Here is a 13,854-nt window from a genome sequence, read left to right as displayed (position 1 = left end):
GTAGAAAATGCTTTCCAAACACTTACAGTGAATCCAAAAACTCAAGCTAGTTCAAGTCAAAGCAAAGCCAACTCCAACAAGAATTGGAAAGGAAAAAACAAAGCGTGGGAAGGAAAGGGTAATTTTGAAGAGAAGAAAAAGGTTGAGAAGAGTTCGTATGTTTCGAAGTGCAAAATTTTTGACAAAGCTCATTCCGGTGAATGTTGGTTCAAAGGAAAAGTGAAATGCCACAAGTGTAGCAGATTCGGGCATATGCAAAAGGATTTTACCTACAAAGATAATCAGCTAGCTCACTACACCAAAGCAGAAGATGAAGAAACCAATATGTTTTATGTTGGTCATGATACAACCGTCCAAGAAGAAGCTAAAGTTTGGTTTGTGGACAGCGGCTGTAGCAATCATATGACAGCAAATAAGAACATTCTCCATAATGTTGACACTACAAACCTAACCCGAGTGAAGATGGGAAATGGGCAGCTAATCGATACATTGGGAAGAGGTATTATTGCCGTGCATATGAAGAATGGAAAGATGTTCATCAAGGATGTCATGTTAGTTCCTGATTTGAAGCAAAATTTGCTAAGTCTTGGACAACTCATTGAGCATGGCTACTACTTATATTTTGGAGACAATACTTGCAAGATATATGATAAGAGGAATCGTCAACAACTCTTGGCTAAGATTGAGATGAGGAAGAGTAGAAGTTTTCCTCTCACAATTGAGTATGCAACTCAATCTGCATTCAAGATGGAAGTGCAAGAAGATTCAAAGCTATGGCATAAAAGGCTTGGCCACTTGAATTTTCAAAGTCTCAAGAAGCTACAAGAAAAAGAAATGGTGCATGGGTTGCCGAGTATCCAAGAAAATGAAGAAATCTGTGAAGGGTGTGCACTTGGGAAGCATAATAGAGATTCATTTCCACATGGTAAAGCTTGGAGAGCAAAAGTTCCATTGGAATTGATTCATACAGATGTTTGCGGACCCATGAAGACCTATACTCAAGTGGGAAACAAGTATTTCCTAATCTTCGTGGATGATTATTCTAGAATGACTTGGGTATACTTTCTAAGACATAAATCAGAAGTGTTCTCAATCTTCAAGAAGTTTCAAGCTATGGTTGAGCGACAATCTGGTTATCTAATCAAAGTTCTTAGAAGTGACAGAGGAGGAGAGTATACATCCACAGAATTTGATAAGTTTTGTCAAGATATTGGCTTGGAAAGACAACTTACTGTCAGCTACACTCCACAACAAAATGGAGTAGCTGAGAGAAAAAACAGAACCATAGTCGAAATGGCTAAGGCAATGTTACATGACAAGGGAATACCTCAATATTTGTGGGGTGAGGCAGTTAATACAGCGGTCTACTTGATGAATAGGCATCCAACAGTGGCAGTTGAAGATAAGACACCATTTGAGGCATGGAGTGGAAGAAAGCCTTCCGTGAATCATTTGAGAGTGTTTGGGTCAATCTGCTTTGCTTATGTTCCGAAAGAACTAAGACAAAAACTTGATGAGTCAAGTGAAAGATGCATTTTCGTAGGCTATGCTTCATACACAAAAGGGTATAGACTCTACAATTTAAAAAAGAAGAAAGTTCTGGTTTGTAGAGATGTTCTTTTTAGTGAGAAATCTTCGTGGGATTGGAATCAAGCAACCATCCGAGAGGAATCTGCACTAATCAGAATTGAAGAAGAAAATCAACCAAATGAAGAGGAAATTGAGCTAGAAATTCCACAATTATCACCTAAAAACAGTCCTCAAGTTCACTCTCCTACACCTTCAAGTCCAAGTTCAACACCGGTTCGGTTAAGGAGCTTAAATGAAGTCTATGAAAGCTGCAATTTTTGTGTTGAAGAACCATAAAACTTTGATGATGCAATGAAAGAAGAGACTTGGAAGGCTGCAATGCAAGAGGAGATCAATGTCATTGTGAAAAACAAGACATGGGAACTAGTGGACAGACCTTGTGACAACTCCGTCATTGGAGTGAAGTGGATTTATAAGACTAAGTTCAATCAAGATGGTTCCGTTCAAAGGAACAAAGCTAGATTGGTAGCAAAGGGTTATTCTCAGAAACCCGGGATTGATTTCCACGAAACATTTGCACTGGTAGCTAGGCATGAAACAATCAGATGCCTTATTTCCGTAGCTGCTCAGAAGGGGTGGTTTCTGCACCAACTTGATGTCAAGTCGGCTTTCCTAAATGGAGTCCTAAAAGAAGAGGTGTTCGTTGATCAACCTCAAGGATTTGTTCTTAAAGGACAAGAGCACAAGGTGTATAAGCTTAAGAAGGCACTTTATGGCCTGAAACAAGCTCTGAGAGCATGGTATGGAGAGATCGACTCATATTTCAATGAAAGAGGTTTTCAAAGAAGTGAGAATGAACCTGCCCTCTATGTCAAAACAGAAGGTATTTCAGATATCCTTATTGTTTCCTTGTATGTTGATGATTTGGTTTATACTGGAAGTAGTCATAATATGATCTTGAATTTCAAGAATGACATGATGAGGAAATATGAGATGAGTGATCTAGGCATGTTGCATTATTTTTTGGGAATTAGTATCATTCAATCAAATGATGGTATCTTTATTACTCAAAAGAAATATGCAAAAACACTTCTAGAAAAGTTCAAAATGGTTGGTTGCAAGCCTGTTGCAACACCTCTAGTTGTGAATGAAAAGTTTCAAAGAGAAGATGGTAGTGGTGATGCTGATGAATCTGTGTATAGAAGCCTGGTTGGGAGTTTGTTGTATTTGACAGCGACTAGACCCGATATTATGTATGCTGCAAGCTTGTTGTCCAGATTTATGCACAAGCCTACTTGCATTCACTATGGAGCTGCAAAGAGGATCCTAAGATACATACAAGGTACACTTGACTTTGGTATTATGTATGAAAGGAATGTTGAGCCAAAATTGTATGGGTTCTGTGATAGTGACTTGGGAGGTAGTGTGGATGACTTGAAGAGCACATCTGGCTATACTTTTACATTAGGGACTAGTGTATTCTCTTGGGCATCTAAGAAACAGAAATCAGTTGCACTATCAACGGCAGAGGCTGAGTATGTGTCGGCTTCAATTGCAACTTCTCAAGCAGTGTGGCTGAGAAGAATTATGCAAGATTTTGGTGAGAAACAAGAATCAGCAACTCATATCCTTTGTGATAATAAGTCAGCTATTGCCATGAGCAAGAATCCTGTCTGTCATGGTAAATCAAAGCATATTGCTCTGAAGCATCACTACATCAGAGGTGCTGTGGAAGACAAGGAAGTGGATGTGGTCTACTGCAAGACATAAGATCAAGTTGCTGATATTTTCACCAAGGCATTACCAAAGGACAGATTCATCTACCTAAGAGAACTTTTGGAAGTGAAGCAGCAAAGCATTAAGAGGGAGTGTTAAAAGTTAATGCTTGACTGAAACTGATTCTGTGTAAAAGGGCTGACTGTTGCCTTTATCAGTCGACCCAATTACTTCAGTCGGCTTATGTATTGAGCCATATATATCAAAAATATCTGAATGAAAAGATAAGATCTCTGTTTTTATAAAAAGCATCAGCCCTCTGTTTCCAAAGCTCTCTGCACTCTATTTCTTTGATTTTCAATCTTTATCATTTTATTCAAGTTTTATTAATGATGAAAGATTGTCTAAATACCAACAATATCGGCCATGCAACAAAAGCACATATACGGTCCAATATATGACGTCGGTCAGTCCCATATGAAATGCGTGCTCTCTCTAACATGCATAGGCTTAGCCATATGTGTCTTCCAAAACTGCACCAAGTGGAATTGCAGTGCCCAACGTCATACCCCGAATTTAATTTGCTCCTCTGCATTGGATTATTAAGACAATCCAGGCTAATTTATTCTAACTACTTTTTCAGAAATAAATTAATAAATTGAGAATTGTTTGTTAGTCCCTTTTTGCATGTTTAAATATCCACCAACTTATCCAAGGAGAGCCGAGCAAACTCTTGCACGGTTGCACCAGTCCTATGCACAAAATCTCTCTCTCTCTCTCTCTCTCTCTCTCTTCATCTCTGTGTTTTTCAAGAATCTGACCAAAGAAAACCCCAAAATTAAACAGGTAACTTTCAAGTTTCTCATCAAGCAAACACTCTTGTTATTTGCACATGCAAGTTAGCTTAGTTTGCCCCTTCTGTTCAAGATCGAATTACCTTCCAGTAGTTTAAATACTGATTAGTCAAAAAAGGAAAATAAATAAATAACTAGTCATCCAGTTTCTTAATTTAATAATGATCTGTGCATGTCCGATTTTTGCTAAATTGATTATTTCAGGTGGGGACTTGGGAAGAAAATGGAAGGAACAGAAAAAGTGAGAGGTTCGCCGCTAAGGCACCACAGCTTTAGCAGGAGCAGAAGCAAAGGGTTAAGCATGGAGGACGTGTTTTCAAGTGCCACTCACTCTCGACGAGGCAGTCGAAGAGACGAAGACGAAGAAGCTCTGACATGGGCTGCCATTGAAAAATTGCCAACATATAATCGGCTGAGAACAAGCATCATCAAGTCCTTTGTCGAAGGCGATGTTCAAGGAAATAACAACAACAAAGTGGTGCATAAAGAAGTGGACGTTCTAAAGCTTGACCTGATCGACCGTCAGAAATTCATTGACAGCACTTTTAAGGTTGCAGAGGAAGATAATGATAGGCTCTTGAAGAAGTTTAGAAGTAGAATAGACAAGTAAGTTCTTTGTTTTTGTCTTTACCTTTCAGTAAAATATGAGTGCCTTTTCTTTTCGTTCTTTGTTTTTTTCATTCTTTTTAATATATAATTAAATATGGGGTGTGGCTACAAGCCTACAACTAATATTTTGTGGCTTTTAAATGCACAAGGGTATTAATGGGGTAGATTAGTATCTATTTCTTTTAAATCTTACTCGTTTATTTCACTTTGCATTAACTCTAACATGTTTATAGATTTTCGTTAAATATTAGTATCCTTCAATATTTAATAAAGATATTTGAACCACCTTCACTGCAACTTTAGTTTAGTCGAAGTTTTACTTTAGTATACTTTCAGTCTGTGAAAATAGAACAATGACTTTAGTTTCATCAATTTTTCAGGGCTATAGTATTGCCCTCCAAAAAGTGTCACTTACACTCCTCTGTATACAAAATTTTTCTTGCATTTTTATAAATTTGGAATGCATCAACTTTTTAAAGTGCCAATAATATTTTTTTTTATCAATATGTTAATAGAACATATGGTATGCTGGCGATCAATAATTAAAATGAGGAAACTTGCATATGGAATGTTTGCCATCAATATAATAGTTGATTAACTTGCTCATGTTGTAATTGATTTCAGGGTTGGGATCAAACTTCCAACAGTTGAAGTTAGGTTCCAGCATTTGGCAGTCGAAGCCGACTGCCACATCGGCACCAGAGCTCTTCCCAGTCTTCCAAATGTTGCTCGAAACATCGCAGAATCAGCACTTGGTTTAATTGGGATCCAAATGGCTAAGAGAACAAATCTCACTATTCTCAAGGATGCCTCTGGCATTGTTAAACCATCAAGGTAACAGTACGACGGTCTTGAGATTTTGAGGGTCAGCCATTGTTAGAAGGCTCTTCAATTCATAAGTATTTCAATGCATAACAATCATATAATTTATATTTTTTGATAATTAATTCTTAAATATATAATCATGTCATCACTTATGAACATCTATACTGGTACAAAAAAAAATTAAAAATTAAAAAAAAAAAAAAAATCACACCAAACAAAATATATCTACAGCAATAAAATATAAATTCAAGTTTACCAAACTAAAAAAGATTAAACTCATAGTTTCTATATGGTTACCTTGAATTGCAATCTTCTAAACCTAATGATATATTTTGATTCGCCCCTTCACTTATAGAAAGACTGAATTTGAAAAAGAAAGATAAGGAGAAGAAGTGAAGAATGAGAACTGGAGAGGAATGATGGTGAAGGCTTCGCTGTTCATCCTTGCCAGCAAAGCGGATTCCTAAATTGGTTTAGACCCCTCTTAAATGTACATCGTATGCCCATTCTTAAAAAAAATAAAAATAAAAATAAAAATAAAAATAAAAATAAATAAAAAAAATTAAAAGCAATACATAAAAAGGGAAAAGGGATCTGAAAGACAAAACTTGAGGAAAAAAAAACTGGCATGTTTTCAACTACTTGTCAATTTGTAATTTTTTTTTATACGTTCACTATAACATATATCTACTTGTCAATTTGTAATTTTTTTTTATACGTTCACTATAACATATATCTATTAAATCAAAAGCAAATTTCAGCCCCCCCCCAAAAAAAATAAATCGAGGGCCTCGGCCGCCCCTTCGAGTACCCGTAGGCCAGCCTGAACACTACCCCCCCCCAAAAAAAAACAAAAATCGAGGGCCGGCCCTTCCGAGTACCCGTAGGCCAGCCTGAACACTACTAAAAATGATGGGCAAAGGCCACAGATTCCATTGCCGCAGTTCAATAACGATGACTTTCCTTGCTCAATGGTTACTGTTATTATGCATTCGTGGCCACATGAAAGCAAGCCACATATGATCTGTGGCCAACTGGACAGAAAGAGAAAAAAAAAAATTGTTAAAGAAATCGGATACAGGACAAAACAAAAAAAAATACAAACTTGTTTCATTATTCCTAGAAACTATTAAAAAAAACAAACGTGTGTGTAAGTGTGACCCAAGATCAAATGATAAGAATGTAATGTATATATTGGAAATTATTCATCACATGAGAGTGAGTACGTAACTAAAATATTGACTAATGTACCAACTCGCTTTTAGTGTTAGTTTGTTTCTCTTTCACATGAGTTCTTACAAAGTTGTAAATTTTTTTATGGAATAAGTTATTGAATTGCCACAAATAAATTTGTGATAACCTTTCGTCGTGTTTTGTTGCAGGATGACCCTTTTATTAGCTCCGCCAGCGTCAGGGAAAACAACCCTTTTGCTTGCACTAGCTGGGAAGTTAGACCCAAGTTTGAAGGTCGGTCCTCAACTCCAGGGTGTGCTTTGAACTAGTTAATTAATTACTTGCTTAACAGATTCTATTATAATTAAGACATCGTTAAAGTAATATAAGGTTTTTTCGATGTCAGTCTTTAATTAGCCGTAAGATGCCTGGAACAGGTTAGAGGAGAAATCACTTACAATGGATACAGGCTGAATGAATTTGTGCCACAAAAGACATCTGCATACATAAGCCAAAATGATGTTCATGCAGGAGAATTGACAGTCAAAGAAACTCTAGACTTTTCGGCAAGGTGCCAAGGGGTTGGGACACGATATGGTAAGTGACCGTTGCCAAACCAAACCAAATCTTATCATGATCTATTATCAAACTATTTATATGTATTTTATTAAATGAGTTGGCAATTAAAAGTTTGATGAATTATACGGGGTTATAGAACTTCTTTCCGAGCTTGCTAGAAGAGAAAAGGAGGCTGGAATATTTCCTGAGGCAGATATTGACCTTTTCATGAAGGTACATATATTTATGCCATATTACTAAACCTCCTTGTTGAAAGCATGATTTATTTATGTCGGAATTTCTGGTTTATTTCAGGCTACGTCAATGGGAGGAGTTGAGAGCAGTCTCATTACTGACTATACTCTCAAAGTAAGTAAACCTCAAACCACAAAATGAAATCATTGTTCTTATTAATTTCTCACACATTTACATACTGCTCACCCATTTACATACATATATCAACATTTCATTAATATTTTTGAGTGAAACAGATTTTGGGGCTTGATATATGCAAGGACACCATTGTAGGAAATCAGATGCGGAGAGGGATATCTGGTGGACAGAAAAAACGAGTTACCACAGGTAAATTCCCTATTTTTTTGCCGATTTTATAAACAAAAATTGGCCCTCATATCTTTTTGTATTATAGATCAATGGAACTTCTTTTTTTGGTCTAGTACTTGTGCTAGACTATAGTTACTTGTTCTCTATAATTCCATAGATAGAATATCCACCAACAAAAAGTATCTTTACCCTTCCATAAGTTGGAAAACAAATTCCAATATTGATCCTAGTCCGCTCTTGAGCCAGATTAGGATATTACTTTAAATCCTAGATAGAAAATGGATCCCAAACTGCCACTAAGGTATTGTACATATACAGAAGTTCAATATATCAATTGGTCATATGAAGTGCAAACCAAAAGTACTTTTAGTTGAGAAAATGTTTTAAGCAATTAAATTTGGTCGAGTTCGGGTTGAGAGGTCAGGCAAACCAAATTCAACCCTAAACCTTAAATCTCAACCAGGAGTATTTGTAGTATGAATTCATATTTTGAAAAAACCTTCCAATGTGCAACAATGTTGTATGATACACATTTTCTACATATATAATTTGTTGACAATCTAAAATAAATATTGGAGCAGGTGAGATGATCGTTGGGCCTACAAAAACATTGTTCATGGATGAGATAACAACAGGACTTGATAGCTCCACAACACATCAAATAGTGAAGTGCTTGCAACAAATTGTACATATCACCGAGGCCACGATCTTGATGTCCCTACTGCAACCTACTCCTGAGACGTTTGATCTCTTTGATGATATCATCCTTTTATCGGAGGGCAAGATCATCTACCAAGGACCACGCGAGCATGTACTGGAGTTCTTTGAGAGCTGCGGATTTCGGTGCCCTAGGCGAAAGGGAACTGCTGATTTCTTGCAAGAGGTAAAACCATGACCATCAAGTAGGAGGGTGAAGCCTATTGCTTAAGCCATAAGGCAGGCTTAACTTTAAGCTCGTTAAAATGTTTTGATACTTTTATAATCCCATTACATTTTTAGCAAACCTTAGGCTTTAGCCATATTCCTAGGCCGATTTTACAACGCACAACTTCGTTCAAAATTTTCAGGTTACCTCAAGGAAAGACCAAGAGCAATATTGGGCAGACAGAAACAAGCCATACCGACACATATCAGTCACTGAATTTGCGAACCGGTTCAAGCGCTTCCATGTGGGACTGTGTCTCCAGAATGAGCTCTCAACCCCTTACAATAAGGCCCGAGGCCATGGGGCAGCCCTTGTTTTCACAAGATATTCAATTTCCAAAATGGATCTTCTAAAAGCCTGTTTTGACAAGGAGTGGCTACTAATAAAGAGGAATTCTCTTGTTTACATTTTCAAGACAGTCAAAAGTATTATAGCAGCATTAGTAGTCACGACCGTATTCTTGAGGACGCAAATGCACTCTAGAAATGAAAATGATGGTGCGCTATATATTGGTGCACTTATATTTTCCATGATCATTAACATGTTCAATGGCATGGCTGAGCTCTCATTGACCATTGCAAAACTCCCCGTGTTTTACAAACATAGAGACCTTCTTTTCCACCCTGCTTGGACTTTCACTCTCCCTAATGTCCTACTCCGGATTCCTGTATCCCTCTTTGAATCCCTTGTTTGGGTGGCCATTACGTACTACACCATAGGATATGCACCTGAGATCAGCAGGTATTTGATTTGGAACTTTATGTTTCTGTATAAACTTTTTGGCTTACACTATAATAGGCTAGCAACACGGGTTGAAATAACACATTTAAAACAACGTTAATTTTTAGAATGGCAGTCACTTGTTAGGATACTAATTGCAGATATCAAAATATTTGCAGGTTTCTCAAGCAACTATTGCTGCTATTTCTGCTCCAACAAATGGCTACAGGTATGTTTTGGCTTATTGCTGGAGTCTGCAGGTCCATGATCATTGCCAACACTGGCGGGTCTCTAGCTCTGCTCACTGTTTCAATGCTTGGGGGTTTCATAATTCGTCGAGGTTGGTATGAAACTGAATACTAAACGTACCTTTCAAAGTAATTAAAAAAACCCACATATTTTGAGCAATTTAGTACAATAGTATAAAAAGAGAGATTTCCTTTGTGACAGATGAAATTCCAAAGTGGTGGCGGTGGGGCTACTGGGCTTCACCTATAACATATGGTTTCAATGCTATTACTGTAAACGAAATGTTTGCTCCGAGGTGGATGAACAAACTGGTATGATATACATAAAATTCTTCCCTCCATACATCATGGGAAAGCTAAAAATGTTTAATAAAAGATGACTTCTGAATTTAACTTCATTGCGCTGCAGGCTTCAGATAATGCTACAAGATTAGGTGTAGCAGTGCTTGAAATATTTGGTGTTTTCCCAGATAAAAACTGGTTTTGGATTGGTAGTTTAGCTGTTTTGGGGTTTGCAGTTCTCTTCAACATCCTTTTCATACTAGTGCTTATGTACCTGAATCGTAAGAATCGACGTTCTTTTTTATGTATAGCAAAACTTTCTTCTTATATTTTAGTTTTTTCGGTAACCTTTATCATGCTCTTTTTTTAACAAATTAGCACTTGGAAGGCCACAAGCGGTAATATCTGAAGAAGTGGCAGAGGAAAGAGAAGAACCAAGACTTAGAAGACCCAAATCAAAGAATTCACTTTCACGATCACTATCATTTTCTCGATCATTAACTTCTTTGGATGGAAACAATACAAGTATGAAACAAACAGTGTTGATAATTCTACTTGTGTAATTTGAATAGTGTTATCATGTTTCGTGTTGGACCTAAACATCTTGTAGGAGAAATGGAAATCCAGCGAATGAGAAGTCGATCGAATTCCAATGGAATAAGTAGAAATGCTGATTCGTCTCTTGAAGCAGCCGGTGTTGCCCTCAAGAGAGGAATGGTTCTTCCCTTCACTCCCCTTGGAATGTCCTTTGACGGTGTTAACTACTATGTAGACATGCCCCCTGTAATATTCACTTTTCCCTATTTCACTCGTTATTCACTCAAATATTAATTGCAGTTTAGTTACACTAAATCTATAGCTAACTTTATGTAATCCAACTTAGCTACTTCCCTAGCTTACCATGTTTATTATGACAGCAAATGAAGGAAGAAGGAGTAAAAGAGGACAGGCTTCAGCTGCTTTGTGAAGTAACTGGTTCATTTAGGCCTGGGGTCTTGACAGCTCTAATGGGAGTCAGTGGAGCAGGGAAGACAACTTTGATGGATGTCTTAGCAGGAAGAAAGACAGGTGGTTACATTGAAGGCGATATTAGAATTTCAGGGTACCCTAAGAAACAAGAAACCTTTGCCAGAATTTTTGGTTATTGTGAACAAAATGATATCCACTCCCCCCAAGTCACAGTCAAAGAATCATTGATTTACTCAGCTTTCCTTAGGCTCCCAAAAGAAGTCAGCAAAACTGAAAAGATGGTAAATACTATGATTTGTTTAATACTGTTCTGAACAATGTGTAGGCTATAGCAAAATTATTTAAATATTAAAACTACGTTTTATTATATTTTCAGATATTTTTAGAAGAAGTGATGAACTTGGTGGAGCTAGACAATCTCAAGGATGCCATAGTGGGGCTTCCAGGAATTACAGGGTTGTCAACAGAACAAAGAAAAAGGTTAACAATTGCAGTTGAGCTTGTTGCCAATCCCTCAATCATATTCATGGATGAACCAACATCAGGTCTTGATGCAAGGGCCGCTGCCATTGTTATGAGGACGGTTAGGAATACTGTAGACACTGGTAGAACAGTTGTCTGCACAATTCATCAGCCTAGCATAGATATCTTTGAGGCGTTCGATGAGCTGCAACTCATGAAGAGAGGAGGACAAGTGATCTACTCTGGACCTTTGGGCCGTAATTCTCACAAGATCATTGAGTATTTTGAGGTACTTACCTGCCTAAAACTTTCCATTATCTCAATGTTGGACAAAACAAAAATGAAAGGATGCATTATTATGCACATCCACAATCATTTCCATGTTGCAGGCAGTTCCAGGAGTGCCAAAAATTAAAGAGAGGTCTAATCCAGCTACATGGATGCTAGAGGTGAGCTCTGTAGCGACTGAATTCAAACTTGGAATGGACTTCGCTCAACACTACAAATCATCTTCCTTGCATCAGTAAGTCAAAATCAAAAGTTACAAGACTGCTAAGAATTTATAAAATACACGATTGGCTGGCTTTGAGCTAATATAAATTCCCACCCATGAGTATAACCAGGAGAAACAAAGCTTTAATAAATGAGTTAAGTACACCACCACCGGGAGCAAAAGACCTGCATTTTCCTACTCAGTATTCTCAATCGACATGGGAGCAATTCAAATCTTGCCTGTGGAAGCAGTGGTGGACTTATTGGAGGTGTCCCGATTACAACCTTGTTAGGTTCTTTTTTACCATGGTCGCCTCCCTCCTGCTCGGAACTATGTTCTGGAAGATTGGCACTAAAAGGTTCTCTTCTTTTTCTTGGCCGCAAAATATAAGCACTTCAAGAGTTTATTTAGACCAAGTACTCAGTTATTTATCTCCATATTCAGGGAAAGCGTAGCTGATCTGACCATGATTATCGGAGCTATGAATTCTGCTATAATTTTTATTGGAGTTAATAACGGCTCAACAGTGCAGCCAATGGTCGCTGTTGAAAGAACGGTATTCTATCGAGAAAGAGCTGCTGGGATGTACTCTGCATTACCTTATGCACTGGCGCAAGTAAGTTGAAGGACCATTTGCGTATATTAACACATTCTGATATCTACATGTAGTTACTACTTCCACGCATGTCAAGGCTAGGCGTATAACATACCAGTATAGAAATACATCCAAAATTGTAAAACAAGACTATATATTTGAGTTTCGTATCCTCCCAAATTTTAGCATTCAATATAATTTACTCATCAAAACCACCATATGATATGCAGGTTATTGTTGAAATACCGTATGTATTTATTCAAACCGCATATTATGTGTTGATTGTGTATGCTATGATGAGCTTCCAATGGACAGTAGCAAAATTCTTCTGGTTCTTCTTTGTCAGTTTCTTCTCATTCCTTTATTTCACATACTACGGAATGATGACTGTTTCCATCACACCAAATGTCCAAGTAGCGGGCATAGTGGCATCGTTCTTCTATTCGTTCTTCAATCTTTTCTCGGGTTTCTACATACCAAAACCAGTAAGTATATATTCTTCTTCCCACAAGAAGCTTTTTTTTTTGGAAGTTGATTAATTTTACAAGTTATTAACACCATTGTTAACTTTTGAATTTTCAGAAAATACCCAAATGGTGGATTTGGTTTTACTATATATGCCCAGTATCATGGACAGTGTATGGATTCATTGTGTCACAGTTTGGCGATGTGGAGGACACCGTTAGAGCACCTGGGATTACACCTGATCCGACCATCAAATGGTACATCGAAAACCATTTTGGATATGACACGAATTTCATGGGACCAGTGGCAGTGATTCTAGTTGGCTTCGCAGCTTTCTTTGCCTTTATGTATGCCTTTGGCATTAGGGCACTCAACTTCCAGATTAGATAGGAGAATTAATCTTCTTGTTATGCAATAAGTCATGACAGAAATTTAGAAATGCAAGTACATTTAAGAATGCCTGCACCCTATAAATGAAGGTGGCAGTCCTACAATCCTTGATTTGGGTTTGAAATCCCAATTCTTCTTTGTTAATTTCAAATGAGAGCCTTTTTGTGTAATTACAAATATCGCTGCCTTTTGTAGATCCGAATGTCGTAATGTTGGCTCGAGCCGCATGCTCATTCTCCTTCCTTCTCCATCCAAGTTCAAATCTCCTCCATAATTTCGAATAAATTAATTAAAATATTGCTCGAATTAAACAAAACTCTTCCTGCCCTTTTATACTGCAACTCCATTCGACCTAGAAATTAACATTTGGGGTGTGACTGGAAACCTTCCTTTCCTCGCTCATTGTACCATTCCTCTTAACATCTGGTCTGTCTATGTCTAACCATTCTTATGCACCTATAAAAGTTGAAGAATAA

The 13,854-nt window shown here is 37.5% G+C and overlaps 1 protein-coding gene across 2 annotated transcripts; it reads left to right on the top strand.

Annotated features, from left to right (window-relative positions):
* Positions 1-4,323: 4,323 nt before the first annotated feature.
* On the top strand, positions 4,324-13,529 carry LOC126581965 (ABC transporter G family member 29-like). Of its 2 annotated transcripts, XM_050245911.1 has the most exons (22): positions 4,381-4,706; positions 5,334-5,543; positions 6,917-7,001; positions 7,145-7,304; positions 7,423-7,499; positions 7,581-7,634; positions 7,757-7,847; positions 8,411-8,712; positions 8,897-9,495; positions 9,654-9,814; positions 9,925-10,034; positions 10,132-10,285; positions 10,383-10,458; positions 10,539-10,561; positions 10,696-10,787; positions 10,922-11,254; positions 11,350-11,724; positions 11,825-11,958; positions 12,059-12,286; positions 12,373-12,544; positions 12,754-13,008; positions 13,106-13,529. In XM_050245911.1, the coding sequence occupies exons 1-22, from the start codon at positions 4,402-4,404 to the stop codon at positions 13,376-13,378; spliced, it is 4,269 nt and encodes a 1,422-aa protein (XP_050101868.1). In that variant the 5' UTR covers positions 4,381-4,401; the 3' UTR covers positions 13,379-13,529. The 2 variants fall into 2 exon arrangements, with proteins under 2 accessions (XP_050101867.1, XP_050101868.1); XM_050245910.1 differs by lacking the exon at positions 10,539-10,561 and having other exon boundaries at positions 4,324-4,706; positions 10,383-10,529; positions 10,615-10,787.
* The last annotated feature ends 325 nt before the right edge of the window (positions 13,530-13,854 follow it).

This window comes from Malus sylvestris, chromosome 9, assembly GCF_916048215.2.
Source record: "Malus sylvestris chromosome 9, drMalSylv7.2, whole genome shotgun sequence".
NCBI lineage: Eukaryota > Viridiplantae > Streptophyta > Magnoliopsida > Rosales > Rosaceae > Malus > Malus sylvestris.
This window is presented reverse-complemented; position numbering and strand designations above follow the sequence as displayed.